The sequence below is a fragment of the Pelobates fuscus genome, chromosome 5 (genome assembly GCF_036172605.1).
Source record: "Pelobates fuscus isolate aPelFus1 chromosome 5, aPelFus1.pri, whole genome shotgun sequence".
NCBI classification, from domain to species: domain Eukaryota; kingdom Metazoa; phylum Chordata; class Amphibia; order Anura; family Pelobatidae; genus Pelobates; species Pelobates fuscus.
In genome coordinates, this window is record NC_086321.1 from 176,369,014 (window position 1) to 176,396,014 (window position 27,001).

Here is a 27,001-nt window from a genome sequence, read left to right on the forward strand (position 1 = left end):
GACAATCCTCAACTAGTTACATATTACTCAGACTCTGGACTACTCTTAATTATTTATTCAATATTTAACTAGAGCCAGTGAAAATACAGACAAGCTTACCTGCGATCTGTAAGATTGTTATATTTTGTCTGCTTTATAAATGGTTCATTTAGATCAAACTATGGCCCTGAACCCGGCCCAAGCAGTCAGGGCCATCTGATGGGCCCTATCTCTTCAGGGGCCCGGTCAGCAATGCGGCCGTGCAATAGCGCGACCGGGTCCCTTTAAAAATTTGCAGCTGCAAAGTAGTGCTGGGAGGAAGGGGCCATCACTTCCTCCCAGCTCCCTCTGCGGGAGGGAAGAAAGACAGGCAGCGAGTAGGGAAGAGCCACGCCGACTCCTATCAGCCACAGCCACCCTCCTGCAAAAAAAGTAAGAAAAATTTGCTGTGTATATATGTATTTCAGTATGTATGTATGTCAGTATGTGTTTGTTTGTATGCATGTATGTGTATGTAAGTATGTATGTCTGTGTGTATGTATGTCAGTGTGTATCCGTCTGTGTCTGTGTGTATGAGTATGTCTGTCAGTATGTGTCTATCTGTATGTATTTCAGTATGTATGCATGTCTGTATGTGTTTGTATGCATGTATTTCAGTATGTCAGTACACCCTGTTCCAAATTATTATGTAAATTCTATTTAAGTGTCACAAAGATAAAATATTTTGTTTTTCAGTTTAACTCATGGATGGCATTGTGTCTCAGGGCTCTTTTGATCACTGAAAACAATCTCGGACACCTGTGATAATTAGATTGCCAGGTGAGCCCAATTTAAAGGAACACTATAGTCACTTAAATTACTTTAGCTAAATAAAGCAGTTTTAGTGTATAGATCAATTCCCTGCAATTTCACTGCTCCATTCACTGTTATTTAGGAGTAAAATCACTTTGTTTCTGTTTATGCAGCCCTAGCCACACCTCCCCTGGCTATGATTGACAGAGCCTGCATGAAAAAAAAAACTGGTTTCACTTTCAAACAGATGTAATTGACCTTAAATAATTATATCTCAATCTCTAAATTTAACTTTAATCACATACAGGAGGCTCTTGCAGGGTCTAGCAAGCTATTAACATAGCAGGGGATAAGAAAATCTTAATTAAACAGAATTTGCAATAAAGAAAGCCTAAGTAGGGCTCTCTTTACAGGAAGTGTTTATGGAAGGCTGTGCAAGTCACATGCAGGGAGGTGTGACTAGGGTTCATAAACAAAGGGATTTAACTCCTAAATGGCAGAGGATTGAGCAGTGAGGTTGCAGGGGCATGTTCTACACACCAAAACTGCTTCATTAAGCTAAAGTTGTTCAGGTGACTATAGTGTCCCTTTACGGAAAAACTACTAAAGGAGGGTGTTCCACATTATTAAGCAGAGCACCATTTTCATACAATATGGGGAAGAAAAATTATCTCTCTGCTGCCGAAGAGAGTGAAATAGTTCAATGCCTTGGACGAGGTATGAAAACATTAGTTATTTCACGAAAACGTAAGCGTGATCATCGCACTATTAAGAGATTTGTGGCTGATTCAGAGCACAGACGGGTTTGTGCAGATAAAGGCACATTTAGGAAGATTTCTGCCAGATCCATGCATCAGATCAAGAGAGCAGCTGCTAGAATACAATTACATAGTAGCAAACAGATATTTGAAGTTGCTGATGCCTCTGGAGTCCCACGGACATCAAGGTGTAGAGTCCTCCAGAGTCTTGCAACTGTGCATAAACCTTCTATTCGGCCACCACTAACCAGAAACGGCTGCATTGGGCAGAAAAATACATGAAGACTAATTTTCAAACAGTCCTGTTCACTGATGAGTGCCATGCAACCCTGGATGGTCCAGATGGATGGAGTAGTGGATGGTTGGTGGACGGCCACCCTGTTCCAACAGGGCTGCGACGTCAGCAAGGCGGTGGTGGAGTCATGTTTTGGGTTGGAATCATGGTAAGAGAGCTGGTCGGCCCCTTTAGGGTCCCCGAAGGTGTAAAGATGACCTCTGCAAAGTATTAGGAGTTTCTGACTGACCACTTTCTTCCCTGGTACAGAAGGAAGAACTATGCTTTCCATAATATCATTTTCATGCATGACAATGCACCATCTCATGCTGCAAAGAATACCTCTGCATCAATGGCTGCTATGGGGATAAAATGAGAGAAAGTCATGGTGTGTCCTCCATCCTCCCCTGACTTCAAACCTATTGAGAACCTTTGGAGCATCCTCAAGCAAAAGATCTCTGAGGGTGGGAGGCAGTTTACATTCAAACAGCAGCTCTGGGAGGCTATTCTGACATCTTGCAAACAAATCCAAGCAGAAACTGTCCAAAAACTCACAAGTTCAATAGATGCAAGACTTGTAAAGCTGCTATCAAATAAGGGGTCCTATGTTAAAATGTAACGTGACCTGTTAAAATGTTTAAAAAGTTAAAATGTTGTTATAAGTTTGATTGAAATAGCTTTTGATTTCAGTAAATATGCTGCAAACACAACAAATGACAATTTTCAGTTGTTTACAACTTATAAAGTGTTTTGAAACTTACTGGGCGTAATAATTTGGAATAGTGCATTGTAAGTTGTTTTATGTTTTAAAAAAATACTGTTATCATTAGGAGGTTTGTTCAATAAAATTTGAATTGTACTCTTAATAGTTAATAACATGAGAATTATGCTGACTGTTATTGACATCAATTATTTAGGTAAATGAGGTAATTTGCATAATAATTTGGAACAGGGTGTATGTATGTCTGTGTGTGTGTGTATGTATGTCAGTATGTATCTGTCTGTGTGTATGAGTGTTTGTATGTCAGTATGTGTCTATCTGTATGTATGCGTGTATGTATGTATTTCAGTATGTATGTGTGTGTGTGTGTATGTATGTCAGTGTGTTTGTATGTATGTGTTTCAGTATGTCAGTATGTATGTCTGTGTGTGTATGTATTTGTGTCAGTATGTATCTGTCTATGTGTGTGTATGTATGTCAGTATGTATGACTGTGTGTATGTATTTCAGTATGCATGTATGTATGTGCCTCAGCTTTCTCTATAAGGTTTGCATTCGATCACTCTCGATCACAGCCATACCGTTTACCACTCCAAGGTAAAAAACAGAAAAGTTACTAGCAAAAAGAAGTGGGTCTAAATACCCCAAATGTGCATAAGGAGGTGCTCAGTGTGAATTAAAATCAAGTAGATAACCCAACGCGCGTTTCGGTGTAGTAAGTTACACCTTCGTCAGGGCCTAACCTTACCTCCAGCCGACCCAGGGTTTTTAAATATATATTGGCCAATCCATTATAGTCTCCTTACGTCATCTGTTACCTTGTGATTGCCGTTCACGTGAGTCGTGAGAGGGGCGGGGTTGGACGCTCTGACGTCATCCGAGTAACAGGTCCATTCGTCCGTTTTTTATATTGTTAAAAACTTCCCCTTTTCCTCTATGGTCTTCAGTGGGCATATCTATATTGCTCCTTTTTACCTTATTAGTTGCTATGATTCAATCCCATCAGTCCCCTCTCTATTGAGTTTTTTAAAGAGAAGTTAACTGTTGTGGGAATCTATAAGTTGTAAAATTATGTTAATTGTACCCAAACTGAGAGGGGGTCGACAATCAAAACACTGGTATATTATTCCAGATGTGTGGAGAGTACCCTAATTTAACCAATCTGGATCCCGATTATGATGGTAACATCATTCGTTTCGGTTGATATTTAGAGGGCTCTTAAAGTGACAGCATTACTGATGACTGATGCCCTTATCTTTTCCTTTTTATGGGGTTTTAGAGGTAGGTAAATATTGATATTAAAGACTTAAATATAATAGTGAAAAATCATAACTAATCTGTACAATGTTAACTTTTTTAATTAGGATGCTTGAGTATTTACATGTTCTATACCTAATTTTAGAGATCATTCTATGAATGGGGAATAGGAGAACCCCCCGTTCAGTCCCCGTGGGGACAGTGTTTTTAAGCGATAGATCCAACAGCATTCTCATCTTCTCAATCTTTGGTCCAAATTACCTTTCCATTGGTCCTGCTTAACTTGCTCAATGCCCTGAAATTTTAGTACTGTGGGGTCCCCATTGTGGACATTCTTTATGTGTCTGGAAACAGGGGTCTCTATGTTTCTTACAGTTTTTACAGAATTAACATGTTCCAAGATTCGTCTTCTAAAGGGACGAAAGGTCTTCCCCACATATAACATGTTGCATTGGCATGTGATAAGATACACTACCCCTTTAAAATTGCAGATAAAAAAGGAGTGAGTTTCAACTTCAGTGTGTGAGCTATTTTCGAAACTTTTTGAGTTCTTGCAGATGTAATTGCATGCTTTGCACCTACCACATTTATAGGTTCCTTTCAGTTTATTGGATAACCAATGTGTAGGCAATTGGTTTTGTTGAAAGTGGCTATGAACTAGTGTGTCTTTAAGGTTTCTACCTCTTCTAGCCACTATACATGCATATGGTGGGATAGTGTCCTTAAGTTGTTCATCCTGTTTTAAAAGAGACCAGAATCTGTTCACGATTGATCTAACTTGGTTCCAGCCTGCATCGAGAGGATACCCTGTCTTCTTTTATGAGACTCTCTCTTTCAGTAAGGAGTGCTCTATGATAGGCTCTCTTTAGGCATGTGTTCGGATATCCTTTAGATCTAAACATTGAGCGTAGATCTGTGGCCGTTGTTTTGAAATCTTCGATATCCGAGCAATTGCGCCTAAGGCGTAAATATTGGCCTATAGGAATACCCCTTTTCTGTTGTATTGGATGGTGGCTCTTTCAATTGAGTAGGCTGTTGGTGGCGTAGCTTTTCCTAAATAAATTAGTTTTTATTGTTCCATTGGAATCGTGAATTAAAGTGAGATCTTAAAATTAAGGAAAGGGATGCCTACTTCAGCCCTAAATTTTAGGTTTAAATCATTGACTGTACAAAATTGCAGAAATCATCACCTGAGCCCGTCCAGATGATCACGATATCATCTATGTATCTTTTCCAAAAGTAGATACATTGGGTAAGGGCATTTGTGGGGTTAACGTATGAGGGTGCACAAGACGTCCCCATCGCTATTCCCTGCACTTGGTGGTAGTACACTCCATCAAATAAAAATAAATTGTGTGTCAAAACAAATTTAAGGAGGTCTATAGTAAAGTCACTGTGTTTGTCAAAATGTGCTCCTCTCTTCCTCAAAAAATAGCTGGTATGTTTGAGGCGCAAAGAATGAGGAATTGAACTGTGCAAGGACTCTACATCCAGGCTGCAGAGTATTGATCAGGCATCCTAATATGGGTTAGTTCGGCCAAGGTTTGCTTGGTATCCCTCAAATAAGAGGGGAGTTGAGATACTAGAGGTTTTAGAATGCGGTCAAAATAGATACTGGCATTTTGGGTCAGATTGTTATTTCCCGAAACTATGGGTCTCCCAGTTAATATAGCATGTTGTTTATGTATTTTCTGTAACCTGTAAAAAGTGGCGATATATGGATTTCCACTTAGCATGAAGTCATATTCGTTCTTAGAGATCACTTTATTATCAAGACTCATTTGTAAGATACTTTTCAATTCACCTAAAAATTATTTTGTGGAGTCTTGTTTGATAATCTTATATGTGGTGTGGTCTGTGAGTATTTTTTTGGTCATCTCCACATATTTTGTGGTATCCATGATTATTATTATTATTATTATTGCCATTTATATAGCGCCAACAGATTCCGTAGCGCTTTACAATATTATGAGAGGGGGATTTACCTATAAATAGGACAATTACAAATAAACTTACGGGAACAATAGGTTGAAGAGGACCCTGCTCAATCGAGCTTACATTCTATAGGAGGTGGGGTGTAAAACACATTAGGACAGGAATTTGCAGTCAAATAAGGTGGTCTGCCCTTTAGGAGAGAGCAAGAGACAGGTAGAGGTTACTCTGGGAGGCCATAAGCTTTCCTAAAGAGATGGGTTTTAAGGCACTTCTTAAAAGATGCAAGACTAGGGGAGAGTCTGATGGCGGTAGGCAGGATATTCCATAGGAAGGGAGCCACCCGCGAGAAGTCCTGCAAGCGTGAGTACGGGTGCGGACAACGGACAGGAGGTGGTCACGGGCAGAGCGGAGAGACCGAGAAGGGACATACCTATGGATCTGTGAGGAGATATAAGAGGGGCTAGAGTTGTTCAGTGCTTTACAGGTGTGAATTAGTTCTTTGAATTGACTCTTATAGCATACAGGAAGCCAATGTAAGGACTGGCAGAGGGGTGAGGTGTGAGAGAAACGACTAGAGAGGAAAATCAGTCTGGCAGCAGCGTTCATTATGGACTGTAGCGGTGCAGTACGGCTTTTGGGAAGACCAATCAGGAGAGGGTTACAATAATCCATGAGGGAAATTACTAGAGCATGGACAAGCTCCTTGGTAGTATCTGGTGCAAGAAAGGGGCGGATGCAGGCTATGTTTTTAAGGTGGAATCTACAGGATTTGGCAACATGCTGGATGTGAGGCTCAAAGGTGAGGCCAGAATCAAGTATGACGCCAAGACAGCGCGCTTGCAAGGATGGACTGATGTGGGTACCACAAACTTGAAGGGAGAGCGAAAGAGGAGGATCAGTATTAGGAGGAGGAAAGACAAGGAGCTCAGTTTTAGAGAGATTGAGTTTCAGAAAGTGGGAGGACATCCAGTCAGAGATGGAAGAAAGGCAAACAGTGATTACAATATTCCCCCCTTTATCAGAGGGTGTAACGGATCACCTGGCACCCCGACTTGGTACCTCCGTTAATGGATGCTCCTAGTGCTTCCTGAGGACTCCAAGCACTCTGGCAGACACCACAATCACCGAATCCGAGAAACCTTTTAAATTCTCCCAAGCATATGAATGCTGTAGACCATTGAATAGGAACCATACGAATAGGCTTGTACTCCTAGCAGTCAACTGGAACAGCATGCAATAAATCCTTCCCCCAATAATGAGACGACACATCACTTTGAGGGTAAAACAGGAACTCTGGACTGGCTCATCCAGCCTGGCTTTTATTACAAGTGTTGAGAATACAGGACCGCCCACAGGGAGGGACAAAACAACCAATAGCATAATGGTTACAACCCCCAGGTTCCCTCCCCTCAGATAACCAGTTAACATAATTATTACAGCCAGGGAAAATACAGTTTTTATACATGTGCTATAACTTTAAAACCATACATCTAATCTTCATAACAATTACATATTTGGAATCAGCACACTTTAAACATAAACCCTTCCAAAAATCAGCCAAATCCCTGCAGTGGATCAAAAGTTAGCTGGAAGTCCTTTATGACCGACCGCAAGCACATTTTCCTGCCCAAAATAGTTCCATAGATTTGGGCTGTGCGGTCGGTCAATTTCATGCCGAAAAACGACTAAGTCCCATTTAGAACAGGACTTAGTCTCTGGAGCTGCAAGTTCAGTATGGAAGAAGGTAAGGGTCAGCGGTGTTCGGTAAAATGTGTAGCCGATTTCAGTTCCACAGAATCTTTAGCATACACCGCTGACCGCGTTAGACTGAACAAAGATGGCTGCCGCCACGTGCAATTAACCTGCAGTAACCTCACAGCCTGGGAGGTAAATTGCCTGCACACTTTAACTTCTGGGTGGTCCGCCTGTGTAATACTTGGTTCAGTAAGCCCTATTTACTGAACCAAGAGGGAGAAAGCCAGGGGCAAGTTATTTTACAGGTCTGGGGACATAGTCTTAAAGGGGCATTGTTCACCAAAGTTACAAGATGTCCCCAGACGGTTCTTAAAGGGCCATACACACCAAATAAAAGTCCATACGTTTTCAGGGGCCATAGTCTTAAAGGGTATTGTCACCCAAAGTCTCAATATGTCCCCAGACAGTTCTTAAAGGGCCAGCAGCAGTACAATAAAATACCATTCACTGTGCTTAAAGGGCCAGCAGTCGCACAATAAAATACAATATGCACCAAATTATCCAGGGGCCATAGTCAGCAGGTAGGAGGCGGGCAAACAGGCTTCTCCAGGGCCCAGTGGCGAGGTCGGTTTCGCCACAGAGGGTTTAATTGTTATTTCCTTGTTTTCGTTTAGACCATCTAAAGCCTTGACTTCCATTGGTATTAAATTGGAGTTTGGTTTAAAGCTTAACTCTGGTATAGTGATCTTCTCTATTTCATTGCATACTTGCTCAAGTTTCAACATATTTGGAGTCCCCTAGTTTTGGACAATAATGGCTCTTTTTCCTAAGATCCGTAAGGGGGTATTTGACTCCCTCCTCTCTGTCATTTTCTTCTAGAAGTTCTGCCAGCATCATAATTATTTGGTAATCCCTAGGTTCCAGGCCTAAGGTTTTTGCTTTTTTGTCTTCATTTAGAAGATGTTTTTTGTGTAGTATGAGTTTCCGTGCAGGTGGATGTCCTTTATCAGGTTAACTTGTCGAAACGTGGAGTGTGAATGAACGAAAGTCCCTTCCCAAGTTCCGACTGTGTTTTTGGATAGATTGACAACTTGGTTATTATCTAGAATCGATTACTTGGATTGTATTGCTTTATAGCTTTTTTGGTCTCAGGTGGGGGCGTTCTTCCCCCAGCGAGTTGTCTGAAAAAAAAAAAGTCACTCCTTTTTTAAGAATGCCTCTATTATGTTCGTTAGAGGTTGAAGGAATTTTCTGTGAATCTGTTTCTGATTCACTTGATTCATACTCAGAAGTTGAAACCTGATCTTTATCCAACTTTCTTTTTCTTTGGAATTTAAGCCGCAGCTTTTCCTCTCATATATACAGACTACCTCCAAGCAAGTTATGTAGTTGTTAAGTAATTTGTGTGCTTTTTATACAAATACCTGCATTGAGTTTCCCCCGTGGTTGGGGTCACTCTTCCTCTTTTCGCTTTTGTAAAAAAAAATAATCTGTGATTGTTGGGGGGGCCAATGTGTATGTGTATCTGTCTGTCAGTGAGTCTGTGTGTGTATATGTTAGTATGTCTGTCAGTGAATGTGTGTATGTCTCACAGTGTGTGTGTTTCTGTGAGTGAGTGCGTCTGTGAGTGTGTCTGTGAGTGAATGTCAGTGAGTATGTCAGTGTGTGTCAGTGAATGTCTCACATTGTGTGTGTTTCTGTGAGTGAGTGTGGGTAGGTGTAGGTCAGTGAGTGTCAAATCATTGCGTGAGTGTATGTGTAAGTCAGTGTATCTGAGAGTGTTTGTCAGTCAAAGTGTGTGTTAGTCTTTAACAGGAAGAGGTGGGGCAAATTTAAATTAGGGGGTGCCCGAGTTCCATCATGCCTGGGGCAGCACAGTTCCAAAACACACCACTGACTACATGGTAACCAGAAACAATGTGAGAGCATGAGAAATCCACACCCGCTTACCTCTATGACCTTTGCTGCTCCATCCGTCATAGCTAGTGAGCTGCTGAAGAAACCAGAGGATGGATAATACAAATAGAGTTTGACAACTTGAACGAGGCGACTATGAAAAAAAATAACAAAAATAAAAATAAAAAGGCAAATCTCTTACAAAACTCTGTAGTGCAAGCTTAGAAAAGGATGTAGGCAGAAGAAAAAAAATCAACCAATTAAAATAACTGTAGAGCTTACATTTTAAATTTATTCACAGTTAACTGAAAACTGAATGTGCTAAATATGACATTAGCATCTATGTGTAAGAAAATTAATTGTTATGATAACTCACAAAAAGTGTGCAATAAGTAAAGCAACTCCCTCGCAATGGATTTTCCCTAGAAACACCAAACATCTCAAATACAGCACGATAGTTTGAAAGGGGTAAGATACTCCTCCACCGAAGATAAATCAGACTTACAAATTAAGTTATACACTGTGTGTGTATGTGTGTGTGTGTGTATACATATATATATAATCTCAACAACAAAACAGCTGTCCATTAGTGGTTCACTGGCTTTGCATTTCTTCCTGAATTGTGCATCAAAGCTGTTGTATAAAGCACACAAACTCTAAGAAATCCATATTTAAAATTGAATAATGAGGCAAAATGTGATTCTTTGTTGAACTAATTTGCATATGCCCACCCAGAATCCCTTGCAGTAGTAACATTACTGCAAATGTGAGATTTTTGTAGGAAAAGCAAGTCATATGGCTTGACTGTTGTGCAGATCTGTGTTTAACATTGTTTTGACACGTTATATAATATTATTACCGTATATACTCGAGTATAAGCCGGACCCGAATATAAGCCGAGGCCCCTAATTTTACCCCAAAAAACTGGGAAAACTTATTGACTCGAGTATAAGACAAGGGTGGGAAATGCAGTAGCTACTGGTAAATTTCTAAATAAAATTAGATCCTAAAAAAATTACATTAATTGAATATTTATTTACAGTGTGTGTATATAATGAATGCAGTGTGTGTATATGAGTGCAGTGTGTGTGTATGAGCGCAGTGTGTGTGTATGAGCGCAGTGTGTGTGTATGAGCGCAGTGTGTGTGTATATGTGTGCAGTGTGTGTGTATATGTGTGCAGTGTGTGTGATGCAGTGTGTGTGTGTGTGTTGCAGAGCCTTGGTGGGGGGTGGGCATTTTTATTATTATTATTTTTTTTATGATTTTAATTTTATTTTGTTAAATTATTATTATTTTTTTATTATTATAAATATTTTATTATTTTATATTTTTTTGTCCCCCCTCCCTGCTTGATACATGGCAGGGAGGGGGGGGGCTCTCCTTCCCTGGTGGTCCAGTGGCATTGGCAGTTCAGTGGGGGGGGGGGGGGGGCTGGCGGAGAGCACTTACCTCTCCTGCAGCTCCTGTCAGCTCTCTCCTCCTCCGCGCCGGTCCGTGCAGCTCCTCTGTCAGCTCACAGTGTAAGTCTCGCGAGAGCCGCACTATGACCCCGCGGCTCTCGCGAGACTTACACTGGGAGCTGACAGAGGTGCTGAACGGACCGGCGCGGAGGAGGAGAGAGCTGACAGGAGCTGCAGGAGAGGTAAGCGCTCGCTGCCAGCCCCCTGTCTGTATTATGGCAATGTAAATTGCCATAATACAGACACTGACTCGAGTATAAGCCGAGTTGGGTTTTTTAAGCACAAAAAATGTGCTGAAAAACTCGGCTTATATGTAGTATATACGGTAATTATTATTATTATTTAAAAAAAAAATCAAAAAGGTAGCCTTGCACTCCTACTTACAGGTTTTATGACCCGGTGCTAGATAGCTCTAAAATGTATATCCAAAAAATTAAAGTCAGCACTCCAAGGGTTTCCAACAAGATAGGTTACGATACTATTTGTGATATCACACATCATTGCTCATTATTAAGCTTGATTCAGGAACCAACATATAAAACTACTGAGCTTGTGGTACAGAACCCCCAAAACCAATGGTAATTTATGGAGGTGCTTGAATGCAGAGGGTATGGCCCTGCATATATGGTGGAATTGCCACACGATTTGGCCATTTTGGAAGAGCATACACTCTGTTATCCAGAAATTCTTTGATAAACCCCCACCCTTCCAGACAGTGCCTTTGCTTGACATAATTGATACCTTTAAAATCAAAATAAAGAATTTTGGAAAATAAAATACAATGTTGGAGTAGTTATTTTGTTGAATTGTTATAGTATACAGGGAGTGCAGAATTATTAGGCAAGTTGTATTTTTGAGGATTAATTTTATTATTGAACAACAACCATGTTCTCAATGAACCCAAAAAACTCATTAATATCAAAGCTGAATATTTTTGGAAGTAGTTTTTAGTTTGTTTTTAGTTTTAGCTATTTTAGGGGGATATCTGTGTGTGCAGGTGACTATTACTGTGCATAATTATTAGGCAACTTAACTTAAAACAAATATATACCCATTTCAATTATTTATTTTTACCAGTGAAACCAATATAACATCTCAACATTCACAAATATACATTTCTGACATTCAAAAACAAAACAAAAACAAATCAGTGCCCTTTCTTTGCAAGGACACTCAAAAGCCTGCCATCCATGGATTCTGTCAGTGTTTTGATCTGTTCACCATCAACATTGCATGCAGAAGCAACCACAGCCTCCCAGACACTGTTCAGAGAAGTGTACTGTTTTCCCTCCTTGTAAATCTCACATTTGATGATGGACCACAGGTTCTCAATGGGGTTCAGATCAGGTGAACAAGGAGGCCATGTCATTAGATTTTCTTCTTTTATACCCTTTCTTGCCAGCCACGCTGTGGAGTACTTGGACACGTGTGATGGAGCATTGTCCTGCATGAAAATCATGTTTTCTGGAAGGATGCAGACTTCTTCCTGTACCACTGCTTGAAGAAGGTGTCTTCCAGAAACTGGCAGTAGGACTGGGAGTTGAGCTTGACTCCATCCTCAACCCGAAAAGGCCCCACAAGCTCATCTTTGATGATACCAGCCCAAACCAGTACTCCACCTCGCTGGCGTCTGAGTCGGACTGGAGCTCTCTGCCCTTTACCAATCCAGCCACGGGCCCATCCATCTGGCCCATCAAGACTCACTCTCATTTCATCAGTCCATAAAACCTTAGAAAAATCAGTCTTGAGATATTTCTTGGCCCAGTCTTGACGTTTCAGCTTGTATGTCTTGTTCAGTGGTGGTCATTTTCAGCCTTTCTTACCTTGGCCATTTCTCTGAGTATTGCACACCTTGTGCTTTTGGGCACTCCAGTGATGTTGCAGCTCTGAAATATGGCCAAACTGGTGGCAAGTGGCATCTTGGCAGCTGCACGCTTGACTTTTCTCAGTTCATGGGCAGTTATTTTGCGCCTTGGTTTTTCCACACGCTTCTTGCGACCCTGTTGACTATTTTGAATGAAACGCTTGATTGTTCGATGATCACGCTTCAGAAGCTTTGCAATTTTAAGAGTGCTGCATCCCTCTGCAAGATATCTCACTATTTTTGACTTTTCTGAGCCTGTCAAGTCCTTCTTTTGACCCATTTTGCCAAAGGAAAGGAAGTTGCCTAATAATTATGCACACCTGATATAGGGTGTTGATGTCATTAGACCACACCCCTTCTCATTACAGAGATGCACATCACCTAATATGCTTAATTGGTAGTAGACTTTCGAGCCTATACAGCTTGGAGTAAGACAACATGCATAAAGAGGATGATGTGGTCAAAATACTCTTTGCCTAATAATTCTGCACTCCCTGTAAAGGCTTACATCAATGCCAATATCAAGCAGGAGAAGGTTGGAGACATAAGGTGTAATACTGTTTGGAACATTGTATACTGCTGTGCACAACCTTTTCATCTCTCATTCCCTAGACTTACTAGCCTTAACTGAAACATGGCTCTCTCCCTCTGACACCACTATCCCTGCCTCTCTATCCTTTGGTAGTCTTCAATTTTCGCACAACCCAAGACTCTTTGAAAGCAAAGGTGGTTGCGTAGGGTTTCTGATCTCACCTCACTGCTCCTTAAAACCTCTACCCACCCACCCTTCCCTCTCTTTCTCATCATTTGAAATTCATTAAATTCGCCTTTTCAAACCCATCTCTGCTAACACTGCCGTTATCTATCGTCCCCCTGGTTCCCCTCTCCTCTTCCTTAAACACTTTGCTGCTTGGCTTCCTTACTTCCTCTCCTCTAATATTCCATCCCTAATTTTTGGGGACTTCAACAACCCAATTAACCTATCCTTGTCTTCAGTAGCCTCAAACCTGCTTTGAATGAATTCCTTCCTTGAACTACCACAGTGGGCCAAGTCCCCCACCCATGTAGCTGGCAATGCCCTTGATCTTATTTTCTCTCATTAATGTACAATCTCTAATCTTTGCAACACTACATTTCCTCTCTCAGATCACCACCTCTTATAATTTGCTCTCAATAGCCTCTCACCCCATCCTCCTCAACCTAACCCCCCTCAACTAAGAAGAAATCTGAATGAAATTGACCTCCAGCAGCTATCAGCTAATATGGATTCCCAACTTCTATCCATCCCTTACTCACTGGCTATCTCCTCATATAACATTACCCTCACCTTTGCCCTGGACACTGCAGCCCTGCTCCAAACATGCACTTTGAGGAGAACACGCTACCCAACCGTGACACACTTAATCAACACGCTACCTGTAGAGATGCTCCCGTTCTGCTGAACGCTGCTGGAGGACGTCATGCACCCAGTCGGACTTCCTCCACTACAAATTCATGTTGCGTTCATACAGCACAACCCTTGCCCTCCTCAAGCAGTCATACTTTTCCTCCATCATTAGCTCATGCTCCCGGAATCCCAGGCATCTTTTTAATACCTTTAACTCCCTTCTTTGCCCTGCTGTTGTCATCCTCCACGGCGATAGCTTTGCATGCTACTTTACCGACAAGATTGAACAGTTAAGGAAATAATTTTCACCACTTTGCCCCTCTATTTGTCAACTACACCTGGATCATGCCTTTCCTACCCTTTAGACTTTCTCCCAGGCGACTGAACAAAAGGTGGCTGCGCTTCTCCTTTTCTCTCGCCCCACCACTTGCCTCCTTGATCCTGTCCCGTCTCACCTTATCAGATCTCTCTCCTCTTGTGCCTTCCTTAACACACATCTTCAACTGCTTACTTAATCCACCAAACAGAGAGTTATGAGTCAAATTACACAGCGTGGGAAAATTCCAAAGAACTTTCCCACGCTGTGTAAAATTACACAGCACTCTGATTGGTGTATTTCAAACCAACCAATCAGAGTGCTGTGACAGGTAAATGTAGAGACTTACCTGTCAGTCTCTTCATTTACCTGTCAGAGCACTCTGATTGGATGGCTTAAACCCACCAATCAGAGTGCTCTGAGCCTAATTGCAGGGCGAGGCAAGGCTTTATAAGCCTTCCCCCGCCAAGCAGAGCTCAGTCTGCGCGGAGCCCTCGCCGGGTGAAGAAGGATTATTTTTTTTGCACTTGTTTTTTATAATTCCGTCACTTAATATGGTTTTTTATTTGGCCTTCTTTTGGGGCTGTGAAAAGAAGATTTTAGAAGAAAGAAAACATCGAATGGTAAGTTGTTTTTTTTACAGGTACTTAGTTAAAGGTCCCCCCCTCACTCGTTTTTAGGGTGAGGGGGGTAGGTAGGGGGATAAGTTTTATTGGGGGGGGAGGGGGTGACTAGGGTTTGGGGACCCCTAGTCACCTGGGGGGGGATTTTTTTTAGGCCCCCCCCCTTATTAGTATTTAGGGCCCCCACCCGCCGCTGATTGGTGGGGGCCAGGGGGAGGACACTAGGCCCCCCCCTTATTACAATTTAGGGCCCCCACCCGCCGCTAAGGGGTGGGGGCCAGGGGGGAGGACCTTAGGTCCCCCCCCTTATTAGTATTTAGGGCCTCCACCCGCCGCTGAGGTGTGGGGGCCAGGGGGGAGCACACTAGCCCCCTCCCCTTATTACAATTTAGGGCCCCCCCTTATTAGTATTTAGGGCCCACACCTGCCGCTCAGGGGTGGGGGCCTGGGGGGAGGACCTTAGGTCCCCCCCCTTATTAGTATTTAGGGCCTCCACCCGCCGCTCAGGGGTGGGGGCCAGGGGAGAGGACATTAGGTCCCCCCCCCTATTAGTATTTAGGGCCCCCACCCGCCGCTCAGGGGTGGGGGCCGGAGGGGGGCACTATTTTTTTTTTAAAACAGTGAGCAGTCACAGGCTGCTCACTGTTTACTAGACATGCCCCTACTCACGGTATATTAAATACCTTCCCTGGTGATCCAGTGGGCACCCTCTCTCTTCAGTCTGCAGCTACGCCAGGAGTGAATTTGGTAATCACACAGTAACTCGAGTAGGTGTGATTTATAGGCCCCCAGGACAAATAGAAGAGTTAGATAATCTACTAGTTGAGGAAATAGCTAAAATGTCAATGAAGGGGGAAGTTATCATCATGGGTGACTTTAATCTTCCTGATGTGAATTGGAAAATAAAAATAGCTGCTTGTGCCAGGAGCACACATATTCTAAACGCCCTACTGGGATTGTCTCTAAAACAAGTCGTTGAGGAGCCAACTCGTAAAGAGGCCATACTAGATTTAGTGTTAACAAATGGAGATGTAGTATCAGATATTACTGTAGGTGAAAGTTTAGGATCCAGTGATCATCAGTCAGTGTGGTTTAATATAAGAACAGTGACTGAGTCACACCACACAAAAAAAGTTTTAGACTTTAAAAAAAAAAACAGACTTTTCTAAAATTAGAATATGTGTAAAGGAGGCATTCCAATTTAAATGGAGTCCAAGAGAAATGGGATTATATAAAAGTTGCACTGTTGAAGGCAACAGAAAATTGCATTAGGCTTGTCAGTAAAAGCAAAAAAAGTCAAGAAACCACTATGGTACTCTGCAGATGTGGCCAAAATAGTAAAAAACAAAAAGTTAGCATTTAGTAATTATAAAAAAAACCAGAGTGAGGAAGACAGAATGATCTATAAGATTAGGCAGAAAGAGGCTAAGCAAGTTATAAGAGCTTCCAAATCACACACAGAAGAGAAAATAGCACAGTCAGTAAAAAAAAAAAAAAAAAATTAGGACAAATTTTTTTTTAGATACATAAATGAGAAAAGGAAAGTAAAACAAGGATTATTTAAATTAAACACAAAATAAGGAAGGTATGTGGAAGAGGATAAAGGTCTAGCTGACTGCCTCAATTAATATTTTTGTTCAGTATTTACAGATGAAAATGAAGGACCTCAGTTAGAAAAAAGGACAAATTAGTCATTTATTACATGTGAGTTTACAGAGGAAGAGGTTCTATTTCAGCCATCAAAAGTAAAGACAAATAAGTCAATGGGACCTGATGGAATACACCCAAAGTTATTAAAAGAGCTTAGTGGTGTACTAGCAAAACCATTAACAGATTTATTTAACCAATTATTGTTAACAGGAATAGTCCCAGAAGATTGGAAGTTAGTGAATGTTGTGCCCATTCACGAGAACGGTAGTAGGGAGGAGTTGGGCAACTATAGGCCAGTAAGCCTTACTTCAGTAGTGGGGAAAGTAATGGAAACCATGTTAACGGATAGGATTATTGAACATCTAAAAACACATGGATTTCAAGATCAGAGACAACATGGGTTTACTTCAGGGAGATCATGACAAACTAATCTTGTTGACTTTTTTGATTGGGTAACTAAAATAATAGATCAGGGTGGTGCAGTAGACATTGCTTACCTAGATTTCAGTAAGGCTTTTGACACTGTTGCACATAGAAGGCTTATCAATAAATTGCAATCTTTAAGCTTGGATTCCAATATTGTTGAATGAGTAAGACAGTGGCTGAGTGACAGGTAACAGAGGGTTGTAGTCAATGGCACCAGGGGTACCTCAGGGATCTGTACTTGGACCCATTCTCTTTAATATTTTTATTAGTGATATTGCAGAAGGTCTTGATGGTAAGGTATGTCTTTTTGCTGATGATACTAAGAGATGTAGCAGGGTTGATGTTCCAGGAGGGATAAGCCAAATGGCAAATGATTCAGGTAAATTAGAAAAATAGTCAGAGTTGTGGCAATTGACATTTAATGTGGATAAGTGCAAAATAATGCATCTTGGACGTAAAAACCCAAGGGCAGAGTACAGAATATTTAATAGAGTCCTAACCTCAACATCTGAGGAATTTATCATTTCTGATGACTTAAAGGTAGGCAGACAATGTAATAGAGCAGCAGGAAATGCTAGCAGGATGCTTCCTTATATAGGGAGAGGTATTAGCAGTAGAAAGAGAGTAGTGCTCATGCCATTGTACAGAACACTGGTGAGACCTCACTTGGGGTATTGTACACAGTACTGGAGACCGTATCTTCAGAAGGATATTGATACTTTAGAGAGAGTTCAGAGAAGGACTACTAAACTGGCTCATGGATGGCAGGATAAAAACTTACCAGGAAAGGTTAAAGGATCTTAACATGTAAAGCTTGGCGGTAAGACGAGACAGGGGGGATATGATAGAAACATTTAAATACATAAAGGGAATCAACACAGTAAAGGAGGAGACCATATTTAAAAGAAGAAAAACTACCACAACAAGAGGACAGTGTCTTAAATTAGAGGGGCAAAGGTTTAAAAGTAATATCAGGAAGTATTACTTTACTGAGAGGGTTGTTGATGCATGGAATAGCCTTGCAGCTGAAGTGGTAGAGGTTAACACAGTAAAGGAGTTTAAGCATGTGTGGGATAGGCATAAGGCCATACTAACTATAAGATAAGGCCAGGGACTAATGAAAATATTTAGAAAATTGGGCAGACTAGATGGGCCAAATGGTTCTTATCTGCTGTCACATTCTATGTTAACAATTAGACACATTAAGACTATTTTCAATACTAATTACCTATCTCACTGGTGACACCTACTGGTAGTATTTTGTTTAAACATTTATTTTATTTTCATTTATAATTCCCTCTGGTCTAAGATATTGAATTATTAGGGGTTACCCCCTATTTTCCCCAACTACCACTAGATTGTTCATCATAAAACTTAGGCTCTACTCAAGCTTTAGTTCATTGCCCAAGAAATAGTGTCACCATGACTCAGCAAAACAATACAAAATATGAACACACATAATAAGACATATTTCCCACATAGGAACCCCCACAGTCTATACATCCCGGGATAGTCTTGATGTGAGCGCTCAAATCCATGCAGTGTAGGGGAAATGCCACCGTGTGGAAGTTCTGACCGTCCGCACACATGGTCCTATGCCCAAAACAGTTCCATGAATTCAGGGGTAGCGGCCGGTCCCTTTCGGGAGTTCCATGCAAAAGAAATATCGAACGTACACTCTGCCTTATAGCTAGCATTTGTTTGTGTGGTTCATATGAACAAACCTACCAAATGGCGCTCTCCTGACATGGATGGGGAAGAAGCAGGCGTTCGTCAAAGTACAGCAGTGTTCAGGAGTAAATATGTCCGATTTTAGTATCATGCAATTGACGCTCAGACACCTCTTCCTGCATTCTTGCGAATAAGATGGCCACCAATACAGTTCCCATGAACCCCATACGAACGGCCGCCACCCAGCCACACAATTAGAACCAACACAGATTGAAGTTTCAGGAGAGGTTAACAAGGATCAATAAGCTCAGAGGTGGTCCGCCGTTCGTTTGTTGGTTGGGTCCCGAACAGTCCAAGGGAATCCCACGAACCAAGTCTTTTATAAGCCTTTCAGTATGGACCATAGACCTCAGACAGGAGGTTGGCAAGCAGGCTCCTCCAGGAGCTCGTGGCGAGGTCACGTTCGCCACACAGTTGCACTCCCAGAACTGTGTCGTCCAGTTGCTGGGGAGGAGGGGGAATATCTACTTGGTGTTTTCTTGTTCTAGATTTTACTCTTGTGCGATCCAGTGGAGAGAAAGTCCCTGCTAGAGCTAGGGCTCTGCTACATTGGTGGTAGCAGTGGGATCCGGAGCTCACAGAGGAACAAGAGCCACAGTTGATGGATAGCGGCAAGGAATAAGAGAAAGCCACTCATTGCTGAACTGATGGCGAAATACCGAACTGACGGCGCTTCAGATCAGCGCGAACAGGAAAGAAACTAATTTCAAGGGGAACTCAAATTTTTTTTTCCTTTCAAGAGAACCCGTCGATAGAGATTCTTGCACGAACCATGTCAGAAGTCCAGGAGTTCGTGCTGAAAAGGAGCAAAGGACAAACTCCTGAAAGGACAACGACAATAACTATAGCGCAAGAGGGTAACCCCAAAATACCCAATGGAGCATTTAAACACTTTGTGGAAGCAGAGGAGGATATTGATGCTTTCCTCCAAGACTTTGAAAGACAATGTGTCTTATGTAGAATCAGTCTTGAAGACTGCGTTCCGCTTCTGGCTAGCAGACTGTCGGGAAGAACGGCCGAAGCCTACCAAATAGTCCCAGATGAGGAAATTAGGGACTAAGTTTGGGTCAAATATTAGCCAGGTATGCCATCACTCTGGAGGCATACCACAGGCGGTTTAGAGAGCTGAGGAAAAGTGATAAAGGCTCTCATGTTGAGTGGGCATGCTGGCTACACAGAGCCACCCTGGGATGGGTCCAAGCACACCACAGAAGGACTTTTGCAGATGGTGCTACTGGAGCAATTTTTCAATGGACTGGCCCCAGAGATACAAGTGAAGCGGCGAGGCGAGCAGATGAATACCTAGATGCCTGCCATCACCAAAGACCGGCCCAGTTCAATATCTTTACCCGACTAGCATTAACCCCTCCGGGACCAGGGGCACAACCCAGAAACCCAGGAACCTTCAATCCCCCACCACCCCACTTCCAAAGAGCAAAGCCAGGTACAGTGCCATTGGTGCAAACAATTCGGACACTACCAGAGAAACTGCCCAAAGAAGGAGCCACGCTTCATGGATTCAAACAGGGTCACCTTCCCCAGCGTGGGCAGCAGTCCACTACTATAATGCTCAGAGGCAGCAACGACCTAGCCTCAGACCAATGCTCAAGCCCCTGATTACCAACCTTGGACCACTACTATCACAGAGGGGAGGGAACCCCTCCACTCGAAGGCACTCAAATACCCATCTCGCAGTGGGGTACACTGCCACTTGTGTCAGCAGTTAGGGCACTATCGACAAGACTGTACCCAGTGCAGGAACAAAGCTGCATGGATCAGACTAGGGTCACCCCCTCCAGCACAAACAACGGTCCACTACTATCATGCAGAGGTTCTCCCAGTAATACCCAAGTTCGAACCCACCGAGGAGCACTTGGGTACTCTTCACGAAGCTGACCTGGTGCAAGTATATTGCCTTGAGGTTTATTTCACCTTTGTCCCGGTTTGACTATTCTGATTTTAAAAGGTATAATTTGTAATGTATGGTCTCTTGGCTTTATGTTAAGTTGCAGTTCTTTTCAACTGTATGTTGTAGCACATAATGCTTTAAAATGGGGAAACACAGAACACAGAACACATATACTCGTGGGAATGTTTTACACCTTTTATCTGGGCTCTATTGCACTTTATAGTAAAGTGTTAATGTTACATTGTGGAACACATGCATACTGTGTAATTACTTGTATTCTGTTAAGTTTTTTGGGTTTCTGTAACTTGGATGGACTAGACACAACGGAAAGGTAAGTCGATTGAAGGAGTGGAAAAGCCACCAAAACTATTGTAATTAAAGGGACACTATAGTCACCAAAACAACTTTAGCTTAATGAAGCAGTTTTTCAGTAGAGATCATGTCTTTGAAGACTCACTGCTTAATTATCTGCCATTTAGAAGTTAAATCACTTGTGTTCCTGTCCATGCAGCCCTAACCACACCTCCTCTGCCTGTGACTCAGACAGCCTGCATGAAATCAGGATGGTTTCATTTTAAATCAGATGTAACTTACTTTAAAGGGACACTATAGTCATCAGAACAACTACAGCTTATTGAATTTGTTCTGGTGAGTAGAGCCATTACCTTCAGGCTTTTTGCTGTAAACACTGTCTTTTCAGAGAAAATGCAGTGTTTACATTACAGCCTAGTGATAACTTCACTGGCCACTCCTCAGATGGCTGTTAGAGATCCTTCCTGGGTCATGGCTGCCTAAAATGCATCCAAATATTCAGTATCTCCTCCCTCTGCACGCAGACATTGAACTTTCCTCATAGAGATTCATTGATTCAATTCATCTCTATGAGCAGATGCGGATTGGCCAGGGCTGTGTTTGAATCATGTTGGCTCTCCCCCTGATCTGCCTCTTTGACAGTCTCAGCCAATCCTATGGGGAAGCATTGTAATAGGCTCAGAACAACACAACAGACAGATTGCTTTTCTGAGGCAAACAGCATGCAGAGCCACAGCTTCAGGCTTGAAGTAAAATTTTGCTATATTTAGGGAGGCATGAGGGCAGGGCCGGACTGGGAATTCAAAGCAGCCCTGGAAAAAAAATGTATGCCAGCCCCATAAGTTCTTGTGCCACGTAATGTGTATGTGTACACTGGCGTACATATAGCGGTCGCAGGGGTCGCAGCTGTGACCGGGCCTGTCACTCCAGGGGGCCCGGCCGCTCTGCAGACCCCCGCTACCAGGTGCCCGCCATCATCATTTGAGGCCCCAGCCATCGCGGCAAACCGCCGCGGCCGCATTTTAAGGTGCCCATCGAGTGGCCCTTATAGCATGGGCCACCCGATGGGCAACTTATGATGGGTATGGATTTTCAGGGGGCCCGGTCAGCGCTGCATTGTTTTGAGATCACAAGCTGGGAGGAAGTGACTCCCCGTCACTCATCCCAGCTATCACTGAGAGCCCGCACGGGAGGAAGCAGAGGGAGTCAGAGTAGGAACCCAGGGAAAGTCACCCTCCTGCACTTAAAAGGTAGGAAACAGGAGGGTGACTTAAATATTATGTGTGTTTGTATGTATGTATGTATGTATGTATGTATGTATGTGTCTGTCTGTATTTATGTATGTGTGCCTGTCTGTTTGTATGTATGTGTGTGTGTCTGTGTGTGTGTGTGTGTGTGTCTGTTTTTCATGTGTGTGTGTGTGTGTCTGTTTTTATGTATGTATCTTGTGTAAGTGTGTGCCTGTCTGTTTGTATGTATGTGTGCCTGTCTGTTTATATGTATGTGTCTGTATGTATCGGTCTGTCTTTGTGTGTGTCTCTGTATGTGTGTGTGTGTGTGCCTGTCGGGGGAGGGAGTTAGAGGGGGGCCCCATGGATCAGTTTTGAGCCGGGGACCCATGGGTTGTGTGTACGCCACTGTGTGTGTGTGTGTGTGTGTGTGTGTGTGTGTGTAAATATATATATATATATATATATATATATATATATCGTTCAATCTTGCCTTGCACTCCTGCTTTAATATAATCACTGTTTTAATACCGGGTGCTAGACTGTGGTCAGAGGCGGCTCTCTAGGCGATTTAGGCAGCTGCCTAAGGCCTTGCGCTGCCTGGGGCCTCGCAGCCACCTAAATCACCTTAGGGCAGACTGTGTTAGGTCCTCGGTCAGTGACCGAGGACCCGACACCAGCAGTGGCCCCGGTGGCTTGCTCTGTATGCCGCTGGTTGTGAGCCCCTCCAGTCTGCATGGCCAGAGAGCGCCAATCGCAGACACAGGTCTGCAACTCCACAATGTGCAGAGCTGCAGACCATGTGCCTCACGAGACCTGGCCAATCAGAGCGTTGCCGTGGGTTACCACAGCAACGCTCTGACTGGATCTCGCAAGATACATGGTCTGCAGGTCTGTGGAGCTGCAGACCGGATATTATGGCCACCAGACCACCAGGGAGCTATAAAAAGCTATTTAATTCCTTACCAGCACCCCCTCCCTACCTCCCAACATTATCACCCCCCCTCACTCCACCAATACCCCTCTTCACTCCATCAATACCCCCTCACACCAGTAATACCCCCCCTTCACTCGATTAATACCCCCTCATAACATTAATACCCCCTCCCTCACTCCATCAATACCCCCTCACACCAGTAATACCCCCCTTCACTCCATTAATACCCCCCTCACACCATTAAAACCCCCACTCACACCAGTAAAACCCCCCTTCGCTCCATTAATACCCCCCTCACACCATTAATACCCCCCTCACACCATTAATACCCCCTCACACCATTAATACCCCCCCTTCACTCCATCAATACCCCCTCACACCATTAATACCCCCTTCACTCTATTATACCCCCCCTTCACTCTATTATACCCCCCCTTACTCCATTAATACCCCCCTTACTCCATTAATACCCCCCTTTACTCCATTAATACCCCCCTTTACTCCATTAATACCCCCCTTTACTCCATTAATACCCCCCTTCACTCCATTAATACCCCCCATCACTCCATTAATACCCCCCATCACTCCATTAATACCCCCTCACACCATTAATACCCCCCCTCACACCATTAATACCCCCTTCACTCCATTAATCCCCCCTTCACTCCATTAATACCCCCCTTCACTCCATTAATACCCCCCTTCACTCCATTAATACCCCCTTCACTCCATTAATACCCCCCTCACACCATTAATACCCCCCTCACACCATTATACCCCCCTCACTCCATTAACACCCCCCCCCTTCACTCCATTAATACCCCCCCTTCACTCCATTAATACCCCCCACCCTCGGCTTACTGACACTCACTACACACACACTTACTACCAACACTCACTACAGACAGACACACTCACAGTATTTAATCCTTACCTGGCACTGGAGTATTCTCTGGAAGGCCACACTCTTATGCCTGTTCCTGCAGCAAGGTCCACTGCTTGTGTGCAGGAGGCGGGGCTTCCATGCGGGGGCGGAGCTACAACGTGGGGGCGGAGGTACCATGCTGGGCCGGTAAGTGCTAAGAAAGGTGCTGGGAAGGGAGACTTAGTGCTCCCTGCGTCTGGCACCAGCCCCCAGCACCTGCCTCCTGAATTCCCTCGGACTGACAGAAGCTGTTACAGTCCGAGGGAAAAATTATTTAAATAAAACATTAGGGCTTCCTGCCGGCCCCAGGTGCTGCGGCCCACCGGGAAAATTCCCGGTATCCCGGTGGGCCAGTCCGGCCCTGCATGAGGGTCCCAGGGGGCTAGATGGTGGTTTTAACGCTAATGTTTGTGTTCCTTACCCTATAGAGTTCCTTTAAATGTTTTTTTTTTTTTTTTATTTCCTGCTCTGTATAGTGAACTTTAATTACATACAGGAAGCTCCTGTATTGTCTAGCAAAAACTATTAACAGGGCAGGAGAGATTCTAAATTAGACAGAATTTGTAATAAAGAAAGTAAACATTAGGGGTCTCTTTCCAGGAAGTGTTTAGGAAAACTGTGCAAGTCATATACAGGGAGGTGTGGCTAGGGCTGCATAAACAAAGTTATTGAACTTCTAAATGGCAGAGAAATGAGCAGTGAGACAGGAGCATGATCTATACACCAAAATTGCTTCATTAAGCTAAAGTTGTTTTAGTGACTAGAGTGTCCCTTTAACCAAGAAGAAACTGGTGTTCATATGGGAGTTGTATTAACTGGCTTTTTATAAAGTCACATTCAGCCAAAACACATTGGTGAGAGGCTCGGGTTGAACGCAGCTCTGGTTTTTATAGGTTATGCAATTTCTGTCCTGTTTGATAGTGTTTTTTTTAAATGTAATTGTGTTCGTTGATCATTTTAAGACTCCCATAAATGTGCAATAACATTTTATACTATGAGCAACGGTGGTTTTTCCCCTGCATTTCTAAGGGCCACTGCAATTGATATTTTGCGAATATTGGGTCTACATTATGTCACTGCCATATCATGTGGAGTATTGCTGTGAAACTGAATTGCTTTCATCAGTCGCTCTTTCCTCATTAGCACTGTGATATTGTCACATATCCATCTGCCACTTTTCCCTCACCTGGTGCTCAGCGGCCGGAAGCTTGCAGTCCTGACTGTCTCAGCATACAGTCTGGCGCCGGCCGCTGCACATCCACGGGCGGAAATAACCCTGCGCGAGCGCACGTAAATGTGCACGTGCAACGCACACACACATTTTGGAGTCAAAATGCCAGTCTGACCAATGGGAAAGGGAGGATGGGTATAAAAACCTAGTCTGACCTCCACTCAGTGCCCTGTCGTGGTTTCCCTTGTGGTTGTCCGAGAGCGCGTTCCTGTTTATAGTTTTCTACCTGGCTTTTGACTTTGGCTTTGCTTATTGACTTCTCTATATTCTGGTATCCTGACTCCTGGCTTTCTTCATCGCTGCGTCCCTTTCTGTTTTACCTCACCTCGGCTAGTATTCTGACTATTCTATGTACGTTAAATCCGGCCATTCTAAGGACCGGTAATACGTTACTTATTTGTCATCCATGCTATAGAGTTCTACGTGCTGGATCATACAGTAATCCTGATAGATATATATTGAGGGCATTCATATCTCTATTTGTAAACCTTTGAATCTGCATGTCATTTCGATTTTTAGCTCCCCTTTCACACCATAGTACTTTGGCCATTACAATTTATGTGGCTCCGATATACAAAATTGTATTTTTAGAATCATATTATAAAATCATAGGTTTCTATTGTATTCACTTACCTGGTCATCCAATCAGGTTATACATATTAAGATCTTTTCCCATAAGTATTAGCATGTAAACCATGCACCGGCTTGGTAACTCAACTATGGACACCATCTAAACTTTTATATTCTTCTGCAATATAGTGCTCCTTTAATAATTTTTGGATACACTTTTTAATTGATTTTATATTTTGATATAGATATACATTTTCATATATTTTTTTATTGATTTATTTTCAAAAAATCATTTAAGAAGTTAGACGTTCATCCACAAATATTAAATAATTTGAAATGCTTATCCAAAAATATTAAAAAAGGAGGCATATGTCAGTTTTTTCTTTTATAGTTCCTTTGTTATTATATATATCCTTTTAGATAGAATAATATATATAATAAGATATAAGACACATTGATACTTACAGGGACATTATGGCAAATAGTTGTAGGATAAAGTTGCATCTTGTACCTAATCTACCATTGCCTATAACACTGAAGATATTGACATACAACCTGGTATAGTTACCTCCAGCTGGAGTATTTTCTTTCATAGGCTTCAGCTATAAGGCCTTCTTCTGCTGAGATATTTTTCATTCTTTTCCAGGCCGAACAAGTAACAATATCATCCACCCTTCGACCCCAAGCATCATACTGCTGCAGCTTTGGGGGATTCAGTTCACAATCACGTCCCAATGCATCAATTTCCTTCACTAAACGTTGGCTAAAACGATCAAGATCTTGACTAACTTCCTCCAACACCTGCAAAGGGAACGCCACAGGTTATATGTATAAACAAAAATAAGCCCTGTGCTCAAACTTCCACTACTCATAGGCGGCAGCAACGATCATAGCACACATACAATATAATCCAAAGAGAAAAAGTTACTTGCACACTATTACAAATCCCTATGCATTATTAAAGGATCACTATAGGGTCAGGAACACAAACCTGTATTCCTGACCCTATAGTGTTAAAACCACCATCTAGCCCCACTGGGCTCCTCACGCCTCCATAAATATAGCAAACTCTTACTGTATTCAAGCCTGAAGCTGTAGATCTGCATGCTGTTTGCCTCAGAAT

The 27,001-nt window shown here is 42.7% G+C and overlaps 2 protein-coding genes across 2 annotated transcripts in view; both read right to left on the reverse strand.

Moving 5' to 3' along the window:
* LOC134611143 (acyl-CoA dehydrogenase family member 11-like) overlaps positions 1-27,001 on the reverse strand; it is a 382,909-nt gene that overhangs the window by 324,480 nt on the left and 31,428 nt on the right. The window lies entirely within an intron of this gene.
* LOC134611144 (acyl-CoA dehydrogenase family member 11-like) overlaps positions 1-27,001 on the reverse strand; it is a 144,554-nt gene that overhangs the window by 86,107 nt on the left and 31,446 nt on the right. Inside the window, exons 3-4 of the mRNA XM_063454743.1 lie at positions 26,447-26,679; positions 9,361-9,460 (exon numbers count right to left, since the gene is read on the reverse strand). Coding sequence (XP_063310813.1) covers positions 9,361-9,460; positions 26,447-26,679 — 333 coding nt within the window. The remainder of the gene's footprint in view (positions 1-9,360; positions 9,461-26,446; positions 26,680-27,001) is intronic.